General features: G+C 42.5%; 1 protein-coding gene across 2 annotated transcripts; it reads left to right on the top strand.

The window, feature by feature from the left end:
- Nucleotides 1–3539: 3539 nt before the first annotated feature.
- LOC125708125 (estrogen receptor beta-like) lies at nt 3540–24677 on the top strand. 2 transcript variants are annotated; one of them, XM_048975689.1, is made up of 9 exons: nt 3540–3754; nt 13201–13706; nt 15366–15544; nt 15639–15755; nt 16694–16999; nt 17949–18087; nt 21266–21399; nt 22308–22491; nt 22734–24677. In XM_048975689.1, exons 2-9 carry the CDS (start codon nt 13276–13278, stop codon nt 22969–22971), a joined length of 1728 nt encoding a protein of 575 aa, XP_048831646.1. In that variant the 5' UTR covers nt 3540–3754; nt 13201–13275; the 3' UTR covers nt 22972–24677. The 2 variants fall into 2 exon arrangements, with proteins under 2 accessions (XP_048831646.1, XP_048831645.1); XM_048975688.1 differs by lacking the exon at nt 3540–3754 and adding an exon at nt 8111–8254.
- Nucleotides 24678–24912: the final 235 nt, after the last annotated feature.

Genomic DNA, 24912 nt, shown 5'->3' with positions numbered 1-24912 from the left:
TAAACTCCACTTGAAGTGATTCATATAAAACACAAGTGGTCACGTCCTTTTGGATAAAAGTTTGCTGCTTGCATGCCATGCACCTGTTGCGTTGCCTTGGGACATCATATCAGTGGTGGTGGGGGGGGGGGTGGATCTTGGAGACCTGTCAGCCCAGGGACACCGGGGCGTCCACGCATACTGCAATAGCCAGCAAGCAGTAAATAATGCTGACAGTAGGACGATTATGTCGGAGGACACTGTGCAGCTTTGAAGTTACACTGTTTGCCCACCCTGGCTGATATGTGTGTGAAAATGTCAGCTCCCGCTTTGTTCCCGTTGGTTTGTTTATCTGCGCGCTGAGTGTAGCTGTAGGGCACCTTGATCGCGTACAGTGAGCAGAGGTGCTCTGCAGAGCAGGACGGCATGCATCACCACGTGGCAGACGTGATCATACAAGTGAAATGCAATGAGTGGCTGACTCTGCCGCATTTCTAACAGCACATTACTGCTTCAGTGGGCACCACGTGTAAAGGCTTACCTTTGGGAAATGCGGCGTGCAAGTCGCATATTGAATGACAGAAAGAACTTCCTAACAGGCTGCAATAACAGGCTGGGGGTTTAAACCCGTCTCAGATGGAGACTCTCCTCTGCTCGTTAAGCTGGTTGACCAATTTATGATAGTTGACCTGCTTAAGGTAAGTTTAGCCGGTCATACCAGCTTATGATAGTCATTCTACCTGGTTTAGTTGGTCATGATCAACTGGTAACCCAAGCAGTTAAGCATCAAAGCCATGATAAGCTGGTTTTCAGATGGTTGTTTCAATAGGGCCAGGCAGCCATGCTTCGCATTTTACTGCTGTCTTGGTAACAGCGTGACTCAGATGTTGTCAGTCAAGTTCCCAATCATGCTGGTCTCCCTTTTGGGTTTTGTCAAGGCAAGTTGGCAATGGCTATGTCGACATGCTAACCTGGCTACATTCAGTTACTTCTTTCTAGGAATCTGAGTTCCAAACATTAGCTATCAAAATGACCTCCTCTCACCGGTGAGCAAAACTGAAAACAATTTGAAGAAGTGAACTGTCATCTGTACAAGCTTCATACAGAAGCACCGGTCAAAGTTCTCCCAGATTAAAGAGCGCAGGACCCTTTTTTGATAAATGCTTTACTTTCTCTTGAATTGTGTGCAGAAATCAGCCCCTGTTCCCATATAGACAAGCTGAATATCCAGGCCTAATGTTCTCCATTAGCGCAGCAATAGACAGGTGCCATTAGCTGGCTGCAGTCCGTCCCAATTTGCTACCATTACTCTTTGTACACAGAACACAGCAGCACCAAACACAGATTAGAAATGATTAAGGAACGATTTAGCGTGACTGTGTCTTTGCCTGAGTATGGGGCAAAGACATACACAACATGCAGGGTTGAAGACGTCACCGCATGTCCCAAATTAATCCAAGTTTGGGGCAGAAAGACGGAACAAGTGGGAACAGGTGGTTCTCTTCCTTGGCGTACTGTGTGCCTTGCTGGGTGGTGCAGTGGACTGAAAAAAACACTCCATCTTTACCTTGGTATAAAGGCCCTTGAAATGATCGAAGCCATCTTGCTCTAGATTTCACTGGGACTCATCTGTTGGGTGAAATCAGCTAAATATTTCCCATAACTGTGTTTTGTATTTCATGATAGAATTAAGGCTAGACTGTGATTAGGGTACATGTTACATAATATGTTTTCAAAACATCAAATGCAAAAACTTCACAAGTGAAGACTCTAAATTGTAGTGTAACCAAAGGAGAATTAAATTGATTTTTAATCAGGATCTAATCTGTTTTATTAAGTTTGTTTATAATGGCTACATAGTTAAATTGTTAGAGGAATATCTATACAAGCAACAGTTGTAATGTTCTGATTTCGACTGCGATCCAAATGCTTTCAGATATTTGCCAGTACTTGCCCTTCATTTAACCTACTTGTTGACCATCATCATTTCCGTGCACTGTCCTACCCAAACTACATCACTACGCATTTTGAAACCATTCAGTGTGATCTTGAGTGGGGCCTTCAATTAATGCATGGTGCAGTTTAATTTGAACAGCTTGAAAATAATAATTCCTAAAATAATTAAATAAATTCAACACTAAATTAAGTCACGGCGCTGTTTTCCCAAAACCACCTGCTCCCTTTTAAAACCTAGCTAAGGCAAATCATGATTTCTATGCAGTTGATAAACATTTTAACATTTCCATAACCGCTCGGCCCCTGGGATGCACATTGTCAGGCAGCAATTAGCAGAACACTGCATTCTGTAATCACCGTACTGTTCACTGATTTACAATTTACACACCATTATTGTAATATGCAATAACTACTCTTGTATTTTGTGTGTCGTCCAGTTGTCTCTATACATGGCTTTAGCAAACATGTTTCTTCCTTGGCTTGCTTATTTTTTTAAGTTCTGCTGGGAAGCAGAGACCAGGAAACTATACACATTTTGCAGAGTCTTTTTAATACAGCATTATGCTTTTCCATTTTGTACAAGACACCAGCTGTTTGCTGTATGACTCAGCTGACACCTATATAACCACAACTTCTAACTGAAATATGGAAAATAGTTACATTAAGACAGGCAGGTTGTATCAGTATATATATATATATATATATATATATATATATATATATATATATATATATATATATATATATATATATATATATATATAGATCTACACATTAAAATTATTAAATTAAGTTGTGTAACCCCCAATATTAAATATGGCTTCATCCTGCTCAATAAATAAACACATACATATTTGTTTGTTTGTTTATTTAAATAAACACTGGGCGCAACTGAGAACGTTTAGTTAACTTGTGAACAGGGGGGTGTTGCACAAAGTAGAATTCCCCAGTTAGTTGGATAACGTAAGCGAAACGTGGAAATTGTCCAATAGGAAGAGAGGTAAGTGACATTCCTAGTGGACAATCCTTACATTTTGCTTAAGATAAGTTAAGTTGATGGAAAAAGACCCGCTTTGTGGAATACGCCCAGGTTCAGGTGTTCAGGAAAGGCAACGTGTGCAAGTTCAGTTTAACGCAATGTAGTAACTCGCATACTCTTTTATCAATTGGTATATCTGAATAATCACTGTGCTTTATATAACAGATGGAACATAACAAACGTTCTGCTAAGCAAAATTAACAACAGGGCGTGTATGATTCCAAAAAAATCCAGAAAATACCTAAATGTATTTGAATATAATTCTGCATTTTTACGGTTTTTGCTAAAGTGTCATTTTGTATACCAGAGATTTATCATATATTACAAAACAATGTATAAAGGTAATGACACTAGATCTTAGCTAATTTCCCCCTCCAAAAGCCTCGTGTGCATCTATGGTAGTGCGTTTCAGAAAGTTAAATTTACAACGAGGCATATTCTCAACATTAACAAAAGAAATAAACAAACTACCTACTCAAAAGCAAAGGATAGAGGAGCATTTGGGAGGGTGTGGTCACTGACGTCGGCAACTGTCGTTGAAGTATGAAATTTCTCAGGCAAGGAGAGCAAAGCGAGCATAAAAACGAAATGAGCGCTAAAATCCAGCCGCACAGTCGCCGTCTCGCTTCGCAGAGCTGCCAGACGCTTCGCCGCTAACCTTCACACGGGCGCATCATGATCGCTGTCGGAGTTTATTCTCTGCACTCGGTGTCAGCGCGAAGCATCTGTAAACTGGGAACACTGCGGCTTTTGTAGAAGAAGTGCTGTCTTCAGCTACAGGTATTTCGTCCGACTGATCGACGGTCCTTGCGTAAAAGAGATGTTTGCAGAGATGCACGAAGACAGGTTGGTTTGATAAAAAAAATTAAATAAACCGCTCAACATCTGGTATTGTCACAAGAGCAGTCCCTGTTCCGCGTAGAGCAAATAAAAAAAAACCAAACTCTTCATTTAAGTTGTTTCAACTTGTTGCATTCACGCTTTTGTAGTATTTCCTGCAGCCGCACTCCATGGTTAGTGCCTGGAAAATTATTCTTTCTTAATTCTTAGTGTTGTATACGTATTTCGTTGTTGCTTTAATACCCCGAAGGATTCTCACCGTTGACAACTACAATTATATATTATTCCATTTATATATGTTGTGTTCAGTAAAGTTCTTTCTGTATTCTATATTCCACAATAGATTCGAATTTCAAATGTAACACTTCAAATCAAATACTTTTCAAATTTGACCTTAAATTTAATGTTATTAACGCAAAGTATCTAATGTCATAAGTGAGCACCTAATTCACCAGGATGTCCGTCTAGCCCGTGTTAAAAGTCGTGCGGTCGCTCTGCAGTGCCATTTACGTCACCTAAATGCATCGAATTTAAGTAATTAATCATAATGGCTGATGTGTTTCGGTCATTATTTTACATATTACCCCATTTAGTACTCGAGATATCTAAATGAAATTGTTTAGGCAATTTCAGATTCGATGACTGACATAACTGTCGGAGTTATTGTCGAGAAGGAACTGAAATAACGTGTGAATATTAATCCAGTACGTTACACCTCAAGGGGTGTAAAGGTTAACTTGCACTGCCGATATATTGTACGTTGTGTCTCTTCTGAAGTGAGAACTTATTACGTGAAGTTGCACGTACTAAATTGATTTAATTGAAATGGACTATTTCCATAAAGACAAATTGAATAAGTGAGCACCTCTGCGAATCCATTTTTGGTATACAGTATGTCAAAATGTGCTCTGGTTTAATAATTAAAAAATACAAACAGCTGAACATCCAACCAGCGAAACGTGGGAATTGCACTTGTGTAGAAAACGAATAAAAATTAAGATGTCCTTACTTTAGAAGATTTAATAAAAGTCTAAATTGTGTTTCATTGTGAAACGCGACATTTGGGTTGAAGTGCATACTATTGTCTTTTGATTATTGGTAGACAGCAGTTAGCAGAGTCGATGGACATTAGGAGGAAAAAGTTGCCATGCTTGTTCCAAACATATCGCTTGACAATTATAATTCTTTTTATGAAGTTTTTCGTTTGTTTTTTTTTGTAAATTGGGAATAAGTTGACTGTGAATTCATTACCGATACTGTTAGGCTCAGCTATATGATGCTAAAAGAAGCAATGGAGGAACATTGTCTGTCATCAGTATGCGTGATGATAGAAGATTCAATCACGTTGACGTCCGAAAGCTGACTCTCTCATTAACATAAAATAAACTCCTGGCGTGAAAAACACTTTCACGTTTCCCGTTGCAAATAATTAACTTGGTTTGATGTGGAAATGTCAAACGCAGTGTGGCTGGTTAATGCGTCGCTTTTAATACCTCGCTTAATTCTCAAAACAACGTTTCAGCTTGATTTCGCTACAAAATATTTGCCTACCTTTCCGTGTTTTTTGCTGTTTGCTTGTGTTGTCATGTATTCTAACTGCAAGCAAAAAGGAATTATGTAAAATTCTTTAGTTTAATATTCATATAAACTTCTTAAAATGCCTCACTCCACATACTTTTAAACAGGAATGAGGTCCTCCAGAATATAATGAATGATTTGTCATTTTTCTATACACTTTAGATGCTCCTGACTATTTGAGCCCAATGCAGTTCCCAGGGTGATGTGTGTGTGTGTGTGTGTGTGGGGTGGGGGGGGAGAATAAGGGGTGCCTTACAGAAGCACATTATTGCAATAAATTAACTAATTTACTGGCTGATGTATTTCAGAATCATGCTCCATATTAATTAATCATTTGCCGTTTATAATTGTTTCTGGCAGTTATGTGTAGAAAAAAAATACATTCTTAAAAGAAAAAGGTGATGCTCTGCATCAGATGATGCCGTCACACCCCGAATAAACTCCAATTGCCAAAATAAAGCCAACATCCCACTGAAAAGAGGCAGTGCCCACCAGGTTAGTTAGCATGTGCAGCGGTAATGAAAGCCAGCAAAGTGTGGATGTACCAGCCTGTGAATCCGCGGCACGTACACACCAATCGCAGGACGTGAGCTCCTCATTTCCTGTTTGCTGCTGTTGTGGTTTTCGGATGAGGGGAGAGTTGCTTGTTGTGCTCCCCTGTGGGGCTACAGTGAGGTCAGAAAGTTAGTTATTGTGCTGTGTTATTTAAGTCTGTATGAGTGTCTTTATTCTTACCACTTGGTCAACATCGAGGCTGTCCCTCCTCCCCCTCCCCTTACAAAAGCAGTCTTAGAAAGACTGTGTCCGGTTTGGTAGAAAATATCCAAGAGACCACGCCCCCCTCCCTCCCTTATACCCCCCCTTATACCCCTCACTGGAGCACACCAAGAGGTTCTTTTTGTTACCAAGTGCCAAATACGCCAAGGTCATGGTTCTCTATGGGCCATTTTGTAATTCCATTATCCAGAACCCGTACACCATGTAACTAAAACAAATCTACATCCACCAAATCCATAGTTCGTTGCATAAAGATTTCCCAGTAGGCATGCAGAGGTCTGATTATGTTAACAACCCAGTCCCAATATATTAAATAAAGGTTACGGTTCAACCAGCTTTAGAGTTGAATGTGTACTTGTCTGTTCTGCATATCAATAGTTTTGGGCGTGGGCTATTCGGAGTACATGCCTAGTCGTTTGAGGAGTATGCCGCTGTGAGGTTCGACTGGGAGGTGTCCTGGCTGGGACAAGGAGCCTGAGAGAGATTCGGGGAGTCACCTGAACAGTGTGAGATAGAGAGTCACGGTTTGCCACTCGGACAACTACCCAGAATGCTCAACACATCAACCCCACATCAGCCTGTCAGCTGTGACTGTCAGCTGTGGGTGTCTGATGAACGTCGGCTGCTGTTTGTTCGCTTTGGCGTTTTCTGGCCGCGTTCCTCACTCCAGCAGCAGACGACACATCCGAAAGTCCCGTCGGAGACCAGGGAGTGTTACAGGAGGAAACACCTTCTTAACAATCACAGGTCTTCTAACAGCGCAAAGGCCAGTCGTCGTCTTGTGCGTGTGATGAGAGGAGAGAGGAATGTACAACACGCCATATTCTGTCCATTGTCTGTTCAGAATGTGGTCCATTTTAGCCAACCAGTTAACCAAACGGCCAAAAGCTTTAATTTAATACTTTGACCGAAGCGGTCATAAAAACGAGTGAAATTACCGGTATTAAGGGAAACCCATTTCTTCTATTATTCGATACATGGTGAAAAACACCATTCAGTAGCTGTATGTATTCTGTTTATCTAGGCAGCCGTTGAGGGCTAGATTTGGACAAACGGGTTTACGTGAGGAGACAGCTGGTTTTCAAAGTTCTGATGGACTGTACCCAGGACACCCTGGCTTAAAAGGTTCATCCCCCCCCCCCCCCATCCCCCAAAAGTGAAGCTTGCAGCCTGGGGGTGTCAGCACTTACGGCAGGTAAATTACCTCCTGCCCCGTTTAAAATAAACAGGCAGCCCTATTGAGATTAATCAACACCCCCCCCCCCCCCAAACCCCAAGCAAAGCGTGCTTTTCCTCACCGACTGGGTTGCCTTTTCTCGTCTGTTTCCGCCTGCGCCGAGGACCCAGCAAAGCCCCAGATGGGGAGTAACGGCTCAGCCTTGGCCTTTTGTTCAGAGGAATGTGCGGCTGGCTGGTGGCCACTTTTTAAAAGGAGAAATTTAAAAAAAAACAGCGTACCCTGGCAACAAACAGAAATGCAAAGGCTTACTCCTTCCCAGCTTGAGAATGTACTACAGCAGCATCGCAATAAGCACACTTGATCCTGCGACGTGCTTGTCAGCGGGCGAGCTGGAGCAGCAGCGCCATGTGGGTCCGGTCTTGTCGCGGGTTACCCAGTGGTGCCGCCTTCGGCTGCGTATGCAAAGCAAGTGCCTTGGCAGAGAGATGTAATGTGCATTACTCAGGTCAGCCGCAAAGGCTCTGAGATTATGATGCTTGAATGGCGACAAATCTGGATCGAGGTCCTGGGGTCTCATGCCAGCATGTCGTGGTTTTGGAACGGAGACGCTGTGCGCTGTCACACTGCTCTGCTCCCACAGTTAAATCACCACTTGCCTGTGCTTTGTATACACCCCACTTTACCCATCGAAGCAGCCTGCTGCTGCTGTTCAGAACACACCGGCCTGGTTACTAGGCCTGGCGTAAGCCTCTCACCTGCTGCCGCAGTCAGTTTGCCGTGGACATCTGCCAGACTGCCGATTCAAAAGGTGTGCCTTCTGTCCAAAGGACAGGCAGCTCTGGGCAGATCTCATCATTCTCGTCGAGGTGATCGGTTTGACTTTCAGCAGCTGCTTGTGTCAAAAAGTAAGTGAACTATATGTCATTTTATCTAGTGATATTTCTGCCTGCTGTGACATTTCTATTTCCTATTAGTATATTTTTGCGTCATGTAAATTAACTGTAGGCTTTTAATTGCTCGATGGATGTTGATATTTCATCTCTTCTATGAATAGTGTTGCGTTGTCAAAGCGTATATGCAGCCTATGTTGATTTAAGTTTTTGAAAGTAATAAGAAGTTTCAGCTCTTTTTAATTGAACGTTATGAAACGAACCAGATGTTTTTTTGGCACACATTAAGGAGACCCTGAACTCCCTCAGGCTGAAGGTTTGATTAAGATTTCACAAAGTAAAGGTTAGAACGTCCCTGGGCCGCGACTTTTGCCTGTTACGTGTATTTCTCTTCTTTCCTGAATGCCGGTGGAAGCCGGTTGCTCAGTTTCAAATACGCGTAACTATTTTGAGCTCACAGTAGAATGTTACCCAGCCCTGTTTTGTTCCCAACCTGTGTGGATGTTGCACAGGTCCAAGATGTGCTAAGTAGTAGTAAATTTCATCTCAAGTTTGAGCAGAGACGTGGCAACATCTGCCGAACTGTTCTGAGCTCCCAAAGAACAGGTATTGTTCTGCCACGGATCTTGAGAAGAGTTCACCTGTCCAGTCTTAACCCCCAGAAACTACTTATTTTGTTCTGTGGGAACAGTATGTTGGTTTTGATGACGTCTAGAATATGGATGCTTTAACAACAGTTGCATGCAGGATGGAATTGTGCACATGGTGAACTTAACCGATCTGAGTAAATGTCATACCAACAATTTAAAGGCAAGTTATGACCTTTGATCCTGCAAGAGTAAATACAGTGTCTGTCTGGCTGCATCGGACAGCCAAAACAAAGTTCAGGGTCACCACTGGATGTCCAGCTTCAGACGCACGTTAATGTTTTATATTCCCATCTCGATATTTGTCTCTGCCTCACTGGGTTCACGATGACCTTCCCGTTTAGTGCGGTGTCGCTTGGGTCATGGTGTGGTGGTAGCAGCCCATGGAAGTCTCTTGCGCCGCTTGCGTTGGCTTGGCCGCACATGCTCGAGTAATGAGCTCAAGCTTCCTGCATGGGGCGCTCCCCTCATGACCTCCCAAATATGGGGCTTGCAGTCAGACTGACCTAAGACAGCGTTTGTCTGTGGTCACCACTCCTCAATAACAAAGGTCACCTGACATGGAAAACCAGCCAAATTGATTTGTCTTATTTGCTGTAGGAAACTATACCAAATAGCCCTTTTTTGTACAGAGTAAATTTAGCTTTCTTAGATTTCCGCTCCTGGATTGTCCTCTGGTACTTGGAAGTCTGTTTTCTTTCCCTGCAAGTGCCCAGGTGCATTTCTCAGTAACATAATTTGCTGTTTCTTTTCATAGCACAGTTCTCTGTCCAGTGCACTCACAACATGCCTAATTAACAGTATGTATCATCTGGCTACCGATAGGCTATCTATAAAAACTTTCAATTACAGTGATTAATTTTTAACAAATGTAGTGTAAAATTCTTGCTCTTAGCTCTACTGTCACATTGAACATTGAGTAACTGAAGGGTTTAATGATTGAAGGCACTTAGAGGCAGAAATGTTCTTCCAGACGACAGAGAGAAAAGAGGGCTTCTTTTTATCAGTGTTTCCCAATCCAGTCTAAGGGGACCCACAGACAGTCCATGTTTCTGCTCCCTCCCAGCTCCCAGTAGGGAGCAAAAATGTGGACTGTCTGCCAGGGAGCTCAGAGGGAGCAAAAACATGGACCGACTGTGGATCCCCGAGGACTGGATTGGGAAACGCTGCCTTATATAGACAAACAGAACAGTGTTTATTGCCACAGTTCAGTGGAGGGTACTTCACAACCGCTTCAGGAACATCTGACAATATTCAGTGTCAGCTGCACTGATATCAGCTCTACTAAATGTTGCATTTATTGTCACCGAGAAGCTTTTTGGTGAATACCACCTCTTCCCTGTGCAGCAATTCCTCTGTCATCTGGCAGCTTTATTGACTCTAGGAATTATTAACTTCTTTATTAACTGTTTGGGCCATGTTACGCAAGGCCACTCAAGCCAAACATCTTAATTGCGGTCTGGCTTCAGGTACATAAAGGTCTTCGCGACAAGGAAGAACCCGCTAGAGATTTTAACTTCTGATGTTTCAGACTGTTCCATATAGTAGTCACTTTCCTGAACTTCACTGGCAGGAAAATAAAATCATAACTTTTTTATACAGTGCCACAGCACTGCAACGGTTTGATCTGGAGCTCAGTTTGATCTCTGGGTTTTTTTAGCTTTGTCTTTGTGCCATTTGGAATCACACTCTGACCCTTGGCGTGCTGCAGGTCCTAATATCACCATTTGCCTCTTTTCTGACATGAAATCACATTCCCTCAATTCAGACAGTGATGCATTTCATCCTTTAATTTTGCAGCAAGTTTTACATTTTTTTCTTCAAAAACTGAGCAATGAGGTGACACGTCCCTTTTTCACATTTACACTTTTACTATAATATTCACCGCTATCTAAAGGATAATTTTCCTTTCCCAGAATGGGTATTTTCAGGTGGTTGGTGCTGTAACCAACTTCTCAAAGCTGCAAAAGGCTCCGGCAACTTGTATGAGCCACAGTTGCTAAGCAACTCTTGGACGGATAAATATGAAAGGTAACTGGAACAGACGACGATGGACAGAGCCCCTTTTCTGGCTGTGTCCTGCAGCGAGGCTTTGGATGCGACTTCTGAGGTGCACTGGATGAATAAGAATGGGCAGCCACAGAAGAGTTGGTTTCCAATAACACCCAAGTCCATTTTAGAGGGATCCGGATGGGAGGCAGGTGGCACCAGGCAGCAGCTGCTGGTTTCATTCACAGGGCTTTTACGCCAGATGAAGCATCACGTAAATCTCGCGAAGGAAAAAACATCCACGTATGGCGCAGTTGTGATGACACGTGGAGATCCGGTGTGACGTAAAGCACAGCAAAGCGAGCAGACTGCACTCTGCAGTGTGTTTGTGTGTGTGGGGATCATTAACTAGAGCTTAATGACTGTATACACTACATGGACGAAAGTATCAGGACACACCTGTTTATCAATGAATTCAGTTGTTTCATTCAGATCAATTGCCACAGGCGGACTGCACCTAGCCATGCAGTCAGGTTCACAAACATTTGTGAAAGAATGGGTCGTTCTAAAGAGCTCAGTGAATTCAAGTGTGGTACTATCGTAGGATACCATCTTCGCGGTAAGTCAGCTTGAGAAATTTCCTCCCTGCTAGATATTCCCACGGTCAGCTGTAAGTGGTACTATTGCAAAGTGGAAGTGCTTCGGAACAACAGAAACTCAGCTACGAAGTGGCAGAGCATGTAAAGAAACAAGCGGGGTCGCCGAGTACCGAAACATATAGCGCAGCGCTCTGTTAACGCAATAAAACTTCCTCTGCGTTATAAAAGCGAATGTTTGGATCATGATTACAGCAATCCTGCAACGTTATACAGCAGTAAAGTGAAGTTAGCTGAGTACCTGAATCTACTGGATGGCCAGGTCTAGATTATGTCTATATATTGCAATGTCTATAACATGATTATTGTGACAGGCCCAGCATCAATACCAAAATTGTGACTTTTGACTGAAAGCAGCATTGGTACCCCTGTATAGCATAAAATACATGGGTATATACATATATATATATACACACACACACACACATATACACACTTATGTAAAATATATTATATTAAATATACAGTGGTACCTTGTATTGTGGGTACTGCTACGCCCTTATTCGGGTGGTGCTTTTCTACTAAATTGTAACTACGTATACGAATGAGGCACGCAGACCGAGACCGAGCATGGGAGATGATTACCCACAACCCCACAGCAAGAGAGAGAGATAAGAACTATCGGCTCAGTTGTGATCACGTGACGTTCGGCAGACGTAATACTCGTATTGCAAGACCTTGCTCGTAAGTTAGAATTTCTTAAAAAATGATGCTATATATTTAATGTACTATATTTTACATATGTGTATATAATCCATTCAGTATTTATATTTTGATATCAATTTCACCATAGCCGCTACAAAACTTCATCAATAATACACTGACATTGGGTATATTTGTGTGTTCCTTTTGTCATTTAGCCTAGTCTACAGTACTTCTCATCACTGACAAAAGGGATATGAATGAACTCGCAAGTAGACTAAACATGACTTCACGCAGAAACACAAAACAGTAACCGTTAAATTCCATCAGTATCTAACATCTGTTATCATGCACACCAAACAATCTTTAAACCCCTCATATAAATCAGGGTGAGTGAAATACAGGTGTTAGACGTAGTCTGGTCTGTGGATTCACCGGTTTCATTTGGTTGAAAACTAAAATAACAAAATAATAATCTCACTTTTGCCGGCTAATGTGGGACAGTGGCTAACAGTGGTTTCCATCTACATACAAATAGTGCTGATACAACACGTGATATCACACTGTGAATCTCTAACACGACTGATATTAGTACCCAAGTCTAATACAATGTGGAATCACATTCGTATTTGCATGATTTACAGTCGAAGCGAAAAGCACAATGCAAACTATAATACAACAGGGTCTTAACAAGAAACACTGACTCTAGCTTCTTTTTTATGTGCAATAGAGATTTACTTCAACTTCAACTTTATTTGTACAGCACATTTAAACCAACTATAGTTGACCGAAGTGCTTCATAGGTTCAGGCAGCAATAAAACAAGGTCCACGGCACATTTTCATCAAGTATCAAAATTTGTGAAATGATAAAATTGTGCCATTTCAATTTTTGGTATCATAATACCATACTGATACCGGTATATCGAACATTATTAGTGCGCAGCTATAATTGTGTGTGTGTGTGTGTTCTTTCTGTATGGTGCTGTTCATGACACTTTGCCTTCTGTCGGATCCTCTTTGCATTAGAACTCTTCTTGACCCTGCCCAGTGGATGATGTGCTAGGAACAGCACTTGCCTGCAAGTGTCCTACGTGTCTTGCCATGGCCAGCTCCCCTGGTGGTGACCTGCCACTTCTGCAGCTCCAGGAAGTGGGCTCCAGCAAGGTGGGAGGCCAGAGCAGCTCCCCCGGGGCACTACCCACCATCTATGCAGCCCCTCTGCCTGGCCTCGATGTGGAGAACCGAGCCGTGTGCATTCCCTCACCCTACGCGGACAACGGCCACGATTACCCCACCCTCACCTTCTACAATCCATCTGTGCTAAGCTATCCTGGATCCTCCATCCCTGACAGTCCCTCTGTGCGACCTCCTCTCAGCCCTGCCCTCTACTGGCCACCTCACAGCCACCCAGGACACACCAGCCACCTCCCACCTCTTACTCTGCACTGCCAACAGTCCATGGTATACAGCGACCCACCCCAGACCCCATGGGTGGAGACCAAGGCCCATGACCATATCATTGTTCAGGCCAGGTAATGCAACTTAAACTCAAAGGCTGGTTCAGTCCATTAGAGCTACATGGTTTACTTATTAATTCTCTTAAATGTAAAAAAATTAATTTTTGCACTGACCAAGGTCACTTTTGCACTGCACCTGTTACTGTACCAAAAGTAGGGTACTTCAAGGTGTTAGTTTTCAACTGCCATAAACACTGGCACCAGCACTGAATGACATCACAGCACGAGGCGGGGTATTTTATACTGAATATTGCAGGGCTGGGTGACATGCGACTTTAATACAGACATCACATTATCCACATGCATTTCTCACATCACAAGGACCGTGGTAGTCGGCTGAGTTTAGATCAGACTTTTTCATACCTCAGTGTCATTCAGACATTATAGCGCAGGGGGGGGGGTTAATTTTCACTGAAAGACTTTCACATTGTCCTCGAGACCAAAACTTAGTAAGCACTACAATTTTAATGATTGTTCCTTTTCAAGAGCATCTAGTATATGTTCAAAAAGTCAGTTTAAAGTTCACTGCATTTGCATGAGATCTGCATGTGCTGTTTGAGCTGATCGTAATCATTTTGATCCTTGCTGTTCAAATCACTCCTAGATGGGTTTGTGCAAAATTTAATTTGAACTCCTTTTTTGTTTTATAAATATCTCAGTATTTATTTCAACAAACTGTACATCGTACAGCCATGGTACATTATAGCGAATATTTCTTTCGACTAGATCACAGTTTCATGGGTCTCTCAATTTGTCCATGCATACATTACTTTTCTTTAAACTTTATCATTACTTTGTCAGTTTGTAACTTTTTGTATTGTGTTTCAGAGGCAGGCTATTTGCATGAGTAATCGGAACATGTTTGCAAGTCCCATTCTAAAATACCAAAGGACCAAAAAGTGCCCCAGCTGTTTTGGTACTTTGGGTCCAGTACCAAATTTTTATGTTTTTTTTTTCTTTCTTTCTTTGTTCTGGTACTCAACCAAAAGTCAATGGAAAAGGGAAAAGCACCATACCAATAGCATGGTACATTGTTCAGTGGAAAAGCACCCTAAAAATAACTTAACTGGTAGAGCATCTCTTTAGATGCAGTTTGCCAGATCTCAACTGTGTTAAGTGGCTTGGAGGCAAATGCCCATGAATTTGCTAAGAACATCATGGGTTATAAAGTAATTTGTAAATGACTAAGTGATTCCACTTGCCTCATTCATTTGAGTATATAATAACAAAGTAATGGTAGTATTAGCTGGTACTCCTTCAGGAAGCCTAAGGATTTTACCTCAACCGCATTGCAAAAAGGCCTTTTTCCAAAACCTTTGCAGTCTTTGTGTAAAGAAAATTTTGTTCTGATCATTCTGACTTAAATTGGACTTTGCAACAAACAGAGAGCTGCCAATGTGCTCTCAAGTCTGTGCCAACAGTACAAATAGTAGCAGAACCATCAGTCCTACTCACTGTGTAAGTCCTTCATTTGGTGATTCCTTAATAGGTTAATTCCAGACAACCATTATTTGTGTTCTAAAAAAAATATTCATACTGTGAAACACAGTACCAAGCACAGGAGAGACCAGTGGTTCAGTAAAAGGAGATTGGATTACTGTTCCCTCTTATGGCGCACATAGTATGATGTTGTGATACCTTGTCCTCTTTTTGTTTGCCCCACCTGTACTCTAGCAAGCTGACAGGGCCACGTGGGCTGGATGCTGATGATGCAGTGAACTCCTCTGGGGGTTGCTTGGAGGGGAAGGCTGACATGCATTTCTGTGCCGTTTGCCATGACTACGCCTCAGGGTACCACTATGGCGTCTGGTCCTGTGAGGGATGCAAGGCCTTCTTCAAGAGAAGCATCCAAGGTATCACCGCCTTGTTTTGGGGTCGAGCCTCTCAAAACTAAATGGAGGGGAGAATAGCTATTTACACTGATAAGTACCATTATGCCTCCATTAGGACACAATGATTACATCTGCCCAGCAACCAATCAATGTACTATAGACAAGAACCGAAGAAAGAGCTGCCAGGCCTGTCGCCTGCGGAAGTGCTATGAAGTGGGCATGATGAAGTGTGGTAAGGTTCCCTTCATGTATATGAAGCAGGTATGATGAGGAGCGGTAGGGTTCCCTTCATGTATATGAAGTGAGTATGATGAGGAGCAGTAGGGTTCCCTTCATGTATATGAAGCAGGTATGATGAGGGGCAGTAGGGTTCCCTTCATGTGTATGAAGCAGGTATGATGAGGAGCGGTAGGGTTCCCTTCATGTGTATGAAGCAGGTATGATGAGGAGCGGTAGGGTTCCCTTCATGTGTATGAAGCAGGTATGATGAGGAGCGGTAGGGTTCCCTTCATGTGTATGAAGCAGGTATGATGAGGAGCGGTAGGGTTCCCTTCATGTGTATGAAGCAGGTATGATGAGGAGCGGTAGGGTTCCCTTCATGTGTATGAAGCAGGTATGATGAGGAGCGGTAGGGTTCCCTTCATGTGTATGAAGCAGGTATGATGAGGAGCGGTAGGGTTCCCTTCATGTGTTTGAAGCAGGTATGATGAGGAGCGGTAGGGTTCCCTTCATGTGTATGAAGCGAGTATGATGAGGAGCGGTAGGGTTCCCTTCATGTGTATGAAGCGAGTATGATGAGGAGCAGTAGGGTTCCCTTCATGTGTATGAGGTGAGTATGATGAGGAGCAGTAGGGTTCCCTTCATGTGTATGAGGTGAGTATGATGAGGAGCAGTAGGGTTCCCTTCATGTATATGAAGCAGGTATGATGAGGAGCGGTAGGGTTCCCTTCATGTATATGAAGCAGGTATGATGAGGAGCAGTAGGGTTCCCTTCATGTGTATGAAGTGAGTATTATGAGGAGCAGTAGGGTTCCCTTCATGTGTATGAAGTGCGGTAAGGTGCCTTTCCATTGTATGAAATTGGCATAATGATGGTGTGGGAGGATTCTCTTCCTTTGTATGAAAAAGTTGGTCATGAGTCCGGGTCCTTAATTGCAATCCTTTCCGCAGGTATGAGACGTGAACGCTGTAGCTACCGTGGAGTCCGGCACCGACGCATGCCTCAAATCCGATATCTGGGTACACTGGGGTCCAGAACACAGAAGCGGCTGGAGAGTAGCCTGCCAGTGATGAAGGGGACCCTAGCCCTGACCCCTGAACAGCTGGTGACCTGCATTATGGAGGCAGAGCCACCAGAGATCTACCTCATGAAGGATCTGAAAAAGCCTTTCACTGAAAGCAGCGTCATGATGTCCCTTACCAACTTGGCTGACAAGGAGCTGGTCCTTATGATCAGCTGGGCCAAAAAGATCCCTGGTAGGTCCCCTAATATAGATGTGAGTGTAATATATATCTGTATGTCCATGATTTTAATGGAAATGAAATGGAAATCTCCATATCTTTTATATTGCTGCTCTCTATTTCCTTTGCGCCTTTGCAAATTGGAATGGAAAGACTGTAGTCTACTTAGACAACAGAGTAAAAAAATTATTTCTAGAAGCCAACGAGCTGAACCTCATCTCACATCCCAGGTCATCAGTGATTCCTTAGCCTAACAGACCTGTAGGGATTACATGGGATTGGACCCTGTCGGCTAAATATAACCTCATCTTAAGCATTTATGGCAGGTGGCTAATTAACGGAAGTTGAGACTTTGGTTTTCAGAGGGGTGTGGAGACAGTCACCTTCTCTACATGCTACTGGTATTGTTCCATCCCCATTCAAAACAAATCACATCTCAGACCGTCTCAGGAAGACAGGATGAGCGAGTGCCCATCACACACAGGTGTGAGTAACAAGTACAGGGGTTCTCTCCTAGAAGGCTTGAAGAACTGTGTCATTGTAAATAGCGGAAGAATGCTTTCTGACATTGAGGCCTGATAATGTGAAAATGAAACTCCATCCTGTTAATGAAAATGTGCCTTTACCCCTTAAGGAAGTAGCGAATCTTCTTTATAAGGTACCGTTTTGAAGGCTTCAGTAGATAATAGTGAGGCTCACCTACAGGTCACTAAAAGCTTATAAAGCTTTTCCAGCACTTAACTAGAAGATTACAGCGCAAACCGTAATGCATTTTTGAACCCAGTACAAATCCAAATCGATTCTGAGAGTATGAAAGTATGTTAACTACATCCTGGAGTTTGTTGCAAACATTAATGTCCTGTCACGTAAGTATGTAACCAAATGTCTCTCAGTGTTGTTAGTAGTTTCATTGTAACAATGTGTATATTTCACAAGGTGAAAGTGTCAGTACTTGTCCTTGCAGGGTTTGTGGAGCTCAGCCTGTCAGATCAGGTGCACCTGCTTGAGTGCTGCTGGTTGGAGGTGCTTATGCTTGGCCTAGTATGGCGGTCTGTGGATCACCCTGGGAAGCTCATCTTTACCCCCGACCTCAAGCTCAACAGGTATGGACCATCCCAGCCACCAGCACTCACCACCTATGACGCACCCTGGGAATTGCAGTGGCTCTGCTCTCTATACCCCTGAGGGGTCCAGCACAGAGTTTCACAGAAGCCCCATAACTGCCTTTTGTCAGGAAACTTAGCTATGCTATAGCCCCATTCCGAATAGTTTTAATTGTAAATTGTCTGTAATTATTACAAGAGTAATAATTTAGAAGTATAATTAACATTTATACTGCCACGCCATATACCTGTGTACATTTTTGCTTAAGTGCTTTTTAAAAGCTTTTTTTATTTAGTTTTTATATTTTCGATTATATTTTTAATATTGTATTTTAGTTTTTGATTGCCGCTTCATTCATTTTTATTTTAAAGTTGTAATTTATGTGATCTATTTGAGACCCATCACCACAAAATGAGTCTTATGGGTATATTTCTACCAGTGTGATTTAAGACTCATTTCGTGGTGATGGGTCACATTTAGTTATTAAATTTAGTTTTAATAATTTTATTGCTAAGGATAGATAAAGTAGTAGGACTTTGCTAGTTATAACAAAATGTTGCAATGCAGTATTGTCGCATATTTCTATGGCTCGAGGCCCAAAGATAATCAAATCATTACTTTGGTAAAAATGTAAAAACGGTAAAGGAAAGTATTTGATGCTTGTTTTTTTTCAGTTGGTTTTGGTACTCATTTAGTTGTAGTTTTTTTTTTTTTTTTTCGTATCTAATTTCAGTTTAGCGAAATGTTTTCATAAACGTTTATAACTTCGCCTTGTGTACTGTGCGCATGGTTAATTATAGTAAAATTCCTATAACATCCATACCACACTTCATAAGCATGACTTTAGAGCAGCTTTGCAGTACAGTGCAACCCCAGGTCGTAAGTCAAAGTACACTGTCGCCTGGTGCTTTGGCACTAGGAGTGTGAACGATTAGGATAGAGGATGGTCTGCTAGCACGACATGCGCACCACAGCACACCCACTTTTCCGTGACGTATGAACCAACTCATGTGCATCATTCTCGGGTGCAATCCTTAGGAAACAGTACAGAGAAGCTGATCTCACAAACAAGCAAAATAGGATCAAGATGGTGCACAGGAACTGCAGTGGGTCGGGGCCCCATCTTGGGTTGTTCCCTGCTTGTTCCTTGCTTGTTCCCTGCTTTGCGCATGTAACCACCAGGATAGCCTCCGGACCCCCTCCCCCCCCGTAACCCTGAACAGGATAAGCTGTTACAGAAAATGGATGGATGGAGCACAAGAAAGATCCTCAGACAAAGTCCTTCAAAGTCAATATATTATCTATTATGCAGCCTGTAACACTGTCTTGTATCTGTATTACAGAACAAATTAACCAAGGAAAAGTCTTGATGATAAACTTAGTATTTATGTTTAACACACCTGCCTATGAAATATAGAGAATATGTGAGGGTGGGAGTTTTACCCAGGAAAACATTTTGTAGCTATGCAGCTCAGCCTTGCACTGATGAGTTTTATCCTACTTGGCATCTGTACACCGTTATGACTCGGCAAGTTGTGAATGGCAAACTGGTGTAAAAGACGCCCCTTCATATGAGAGCAACCCCACCTCGCAGAAAGATTTGAGATTTTGAGCTGAGAAACTTCAGAAAAAGACTCGCCAGTGTCTTAGTTGAATTATACCTAACGCGCGTTAGCTGTCCAAATTTCTAGTTCAAATTATGCTGACTTTCAAAAGGCAAAAAAGTATAGATAAACTCGTGAAGGGTACACGAAAAATAAATCGTTATTTGTTGTGAACTAAACGCAGTGCAGCTGAAATAAACATGCATCATGCCACCCAGTAGCTAGAAAACGAGAATCATGTCGAAAAAGCTAGCCAGTGACGTGCCATCGGGGAGAAAGCTCACTGCATATATCTGCAGTTTAAGTAACTGAACTTCTGTATCTATTGTTCATAGTCTCCAACCGGAGTAACCCATGTTTATAAAGGCGTCTCTTTAAACACGACGCAGCACCGTTTTCAATAAGTTCAGTGCCGAACCACCGAGATAGTGTTCTTTCTCGCAAGAAAAACAGGCCCCTCATATCAGTAATAGTCTTTAGCTGGTGAGATGTTTTTCTCATGGTCAGATAGCCTGCTGGGTCTCTACCTGCTGGCAGCCTGCAGTGAATGCTGAGTCGGTAGACAAAGATGTGGACTTCACCGTGTGCTCAGTTCACAAGTCAATAAGTGTCCCTGCAATCAGCAGCCCATCTGGCATTATTCTAATGTAAATATTATTCCCTTTATATTTATTGAATTCATTATAATGAGTCATGTGAGTCACAAATATGTTTAGACTCCAGACTAATAATTTAAACTAATAATCTATCACCAGCATTACACTTTTATTTTTGCGACTGGTTTAACCATATGTGGCCAGTTTTCATGTGTTTTCATGGTTAGGTCTGGCTAAAGGATCTAGCAGCCTTGACAGAGATCCTGCAGGGGGGAGTTCAGGATTTGGGGAATTAACTGGCCTCCACTTTTAATCGTTAATGCAGAATGTTAGCAACCAGCAACATAGCTGTCTCTGGCCACTGGGCTAAAGGAGGGCATTCTGGGAGCATGTAGCCCTGTCCTGTTGTGCTCAGAAGACAAATGGTGAAGGATTGGCTTTCACAGCCTGCACAAGCAGGGTGATTATCTTCTCGGGCTTAACTAACCTTGGCATGTTCCCATAACATGCACGTATTTTTCCTGATTCTGAAGAAAGCTAGGATATGCATATATATCTCTGTGGCATTAGCGTTTCCTGGGTTTCAAAACAAAAATAAGACTCTTAGTGCCTGTTTTTTATTCCCAATGTGTGATTGAAGAAGAAAGCAGGATATTTTAGCAATAAATACTACCCAAGTTGTTTGTCAGATTAACTAATCTTTTCGTCTGACCCTTTTCCTGGTGTGCCAGCATAACCTTGACTTACATGGCTACCCAAATTAAGTAGGTGCTTAAGGTGAAATCTGCACCTGTGTCCAAGAGCTCTGTGACTTGCAGTCATGCACACTTAAAAAACTGATAAGTGATAAAACAGGACATTCGCATCTGCACTGGGTTTTCTATCCAAGTCTGCACAGAAGTGACTGTCGATGCAGGCGGGGGGTGCTAGCAGTGCATGCTGGGAATGGTGTAACCGGAATCCCTCCTCCTCTCTAGGGATGAAGGCAGCTGCGTGGAAGGGATCATGGAGATCTTCGACATGCTGCTGGCTGCCACTGCACGCTTCCGGGAGCTGAAGCTACAGCGGGAGGAATATGTCTGTCTCAAGGCCTTGATCCTCCTGAACTCCAGTAAGGCTGCATACTATGCACGTCATCCCATACATTCCAGAAGTGGCCTCTTTGTGGTTTCATTTACATCTTCTGGTTTTGTCCTATTTGGTTCATATCCACAATCCCTGGTTGTACAGCTGTACCATGATCTCAAGTCAGGCAGCCCCCCCCCCCCAATGAAGTGAATGATCTCATTATCAACTTATTGGGGTCAAAAACCAGGACACATGCCTGGCGATGGTGGCAAAACCTCAGCCAGTATTACTATTTGCTCTCTGATGCGAAAGAACAAATTGTGCAACTTCTATGCAAGTCAGCGATTAAGCTTGTTTGTTTTCCATTTTCTTGAATGTGTTGGCAGCCCAACATTGAGCAGTGGGATGAGGCCTGGAAGGTTCCTGTCTGGTCTTACTTTGTCACCCGTCCCAAATGGCTCTAAGGATGTTAGCGAAAAAGTTGCATTAGTGCAATAAATATGAAGACAATTAATTGGATTGAATTCAGTTATTGCTAGCACAATATTGTTTTTGTACAAATAAACGCTTTTTTTCTAAGCCTGAAAATAAAAAAAATACAGGAAGTGAGGCTAAGAAAATAAACACATCCTGAAACTGTAGTGTTCCAAGGTAATGAGTTATAGTGATATTCAGACTTAATCATCTTCTGATGTGTTCTTTCTTTTACACTGCCATCTAGTGTTCAGCACATATGTTACGAAAACTTAAGGAAATTTCTGGGGTGGAACTTCTGCTGGCTTGCTTGTGCTAGAGGTGCTGCTGACTTGTGTATGTGCGTGATTTTCTCGATGGCTCCGCAACTGTGCATCCGACTTGCCAGCTGGGAAATCTACACAACTTCCTTTTGGGAGTGGGAATGCGGATTGTGCATGGACAAGGGCCAAGTGGATGGTGTGTATTCTGTTACAGACATGTGTGTGAGCTCCCCAGAGAGCCCCGAGGAACTGGAGAGCCGGGCTAAGCTGCTGCGACTGCTGGATGCAGTGACCGACGCACTGGTGTGGGCCATCTCCAGAAAAGGGCTAACCTTCCAGCAGCAATCCACTCGCTTGGCCCATCTGCTAATGCTACTTTCGCACATCCGCCATGTCAGGTACTCAAGGGCCCAAGCAGTGGAAATTACAGTGGAGAACACTGGGATCCAAAAGAATAGAGGCTGGAAATGCAGTGTTTCATATAGCTAGACTCTTGCTATATATGCCACGTATTTGTAATCCTCTCGTGTGGCTCAGTGTGTATTTTTCCCAAGTACTCATTAGTGTTACTTTCTCCTGGGAGGACTCCCAAGTGCTTGTACCTGTGTACTGATTCCCTTTTCCTCGATCCATCCCATAGCAACAAAGGGATAGAGCACCTGTCCAACATGAAGATGAAGAACGTCGTCCCACTGTACGACCTGCTCTTGGAGATGCTGGACGCCAACACCACGCACAGCTCCCGTGTGTACCATAGGGTCGCAACAGGGGAGCCAAAAAACCAGCCAACCTCTACAGTCGAGAGCAAGTCTGCTCCACAGACCCCGAACAACCCTCAGGGGCCGGGGCCATGGGCCCCTGTCGACTGCAGTGAGTAAACATCAGACGAGCTAATCAACCTGAATATTCGGTCCATCCCCTCACAGCCCCCTCCCCCCAAAGCTCCGCATTCACTTGTTTGTAGATAAAGGTGCTGAAGACTAGTCAGGTTCACCCATGTCCGGATCTACTGGGACCTGCTGTCAAAAACGTCAGCCAGCAATGAACTTTGGTCAACCTGAATAACCCCAGTACCCTTGAACATGAAGTGCTTTGTACGATCTTCAGTTACGGAACCTGGCAATTGGAAACGTGGAAAAATAAAATTATTGCTCAACAACAAAAGCTGCACTTTGCCAAAACTGTACTAAGAAAATCTCATTATTATAACAGCATTGAAGAAACAAAAAGCCAATGTTTCACATGTCTACAGTATCCTACTTCCTTCCATTGGTCATTTAAGTTCCTTACCACTGTACATTTTCCCACTACGAATAGAAGAGTGATGCTAGCATTAGTGCAGCCAAAGACCTAGGGGGCTGGCTGTCAATCAGATGGCACACTAATCATCTATAGCAGGGGCTCCCACCTTTTCGTGACCACAGACCGGTTCACATTGTGCATAAATGGCACGGACTAGTAAAACTTGTCGACTGGAGGGCAGGGCAGTGAATTACTTGGCGAGATAGAACTAATGTGTTTAACCATTTCCATCTTTTTCCAATACAATCAAAACATGTGAGTGATCATTTAAAAAAAAAAAAAAAAGTGTGACTTAAAAATATATAGTGGATTGAATTCTTGCTGTGGACTGGGGATTGGGTACCCCTAATCTATAGTACTGTGAGAAGACAGGTGTGTTGCAGGTTATTAGTGATTGTGACTATGAATGGTCCCATTTATCCTGTTCACAAAAAATAATGTATCAAACTTTGAACAGTTTCACATTCTGGGTTAAGAACTATTACAGCTAAAATACACTGTATAATTCACTATGCATAAAAATAAATTTAAGAGTCTGTTTATTTACCACTGTATGTATACTGCAAATTGCACAATGGATAAATAATGGTTCTTATATAATATGTCTAGTTTAATGAGCTAAGACATGAGAATGGGACATGTTGACAATACTAACATTATTTTGGAAGATAATATAAAATTTTGGAAGAAAGACACTATTTTCCCCTTGTTAGCTGATATATTCGGTAAACACTGATTCCATAACTAAAGAATATCATAAAGTATCAATGTATAAATTGCCAGTAATTGTATTTTTAATAGCTTGCTTTTCCCAATAACGTCCTGTAAATAGATGCAACCATGCTTTTCTTTTAACCTTCAGTTTTTTGCTGAATTTTAAAGGGATTGCTTGCTTATTTTTTGATGTTTGCTACAACTGCCACTTGCGTTTTTCACATCGTAATACTTACCCTCCGAAATCAGAAACCCCCTCAATCTAAACGGAGCCTTTACTACTCTGTCCCTTCCTGTCTCCGTGAAAATTCAGTTTTCTGCATCAGCATTGCAGCAGGCTAAAAAGCAAAATCATCATCGTGTGTCGATGTGCTGATGGTCCTTTCCGGGAGTATTGTGAACATTTTTGGTTCTGTGTTTTGTATACGTGGTTGTCTCTATGTGCCCATATACCCAGGTCTAATAGTAAACACACACACATACACACACACACACACACACGGAGCTACAAATGTTGGGTGTGTGTCTGCTTTCTGTTGTCTGGTAAAAATAAAGAATACCACACTAATTTCTATGTGTGACCATTTGCTACACAAATTTGCTGCCTTCACAACAGTCTTTGGCAATGCAGATTAAACCATGTGATCACTTGCTCGCATTTAAAAAAAAAAAAAAGGCAGGTATACAGTAACTTACATCCCAGCACATGGGAGGGCTTCTTGTCGTCCAGCTCAGTCCTCTACGGTGATTCCTGTCCTAGAAGAAAACTCTTGGGAATCTGGATGCTTTGTCCTTTTCAAAAA

The sequence above is a fragment of the Brienomyrus brachyistius genome, chromosome 14, assembly GCF_023856365.1.
Source record: "Brienomyrus brachyistius isolate T26 chromosome 14, BBRACH_0.4, whole genome shotgun sequence".
In the NCBI taxonomy this organism is placed as follows: Eukaryota; Metazoa; Chordata; class Actinopteri; order Osteoglossiformes; family Mormyridae; genus Brienomyrus; species Brienomyrus brachyistius.
Note: the sequence above shows the minus strand (reverse complement) of the source record. Positions and strands in the feature narration are given on the sequence as shown.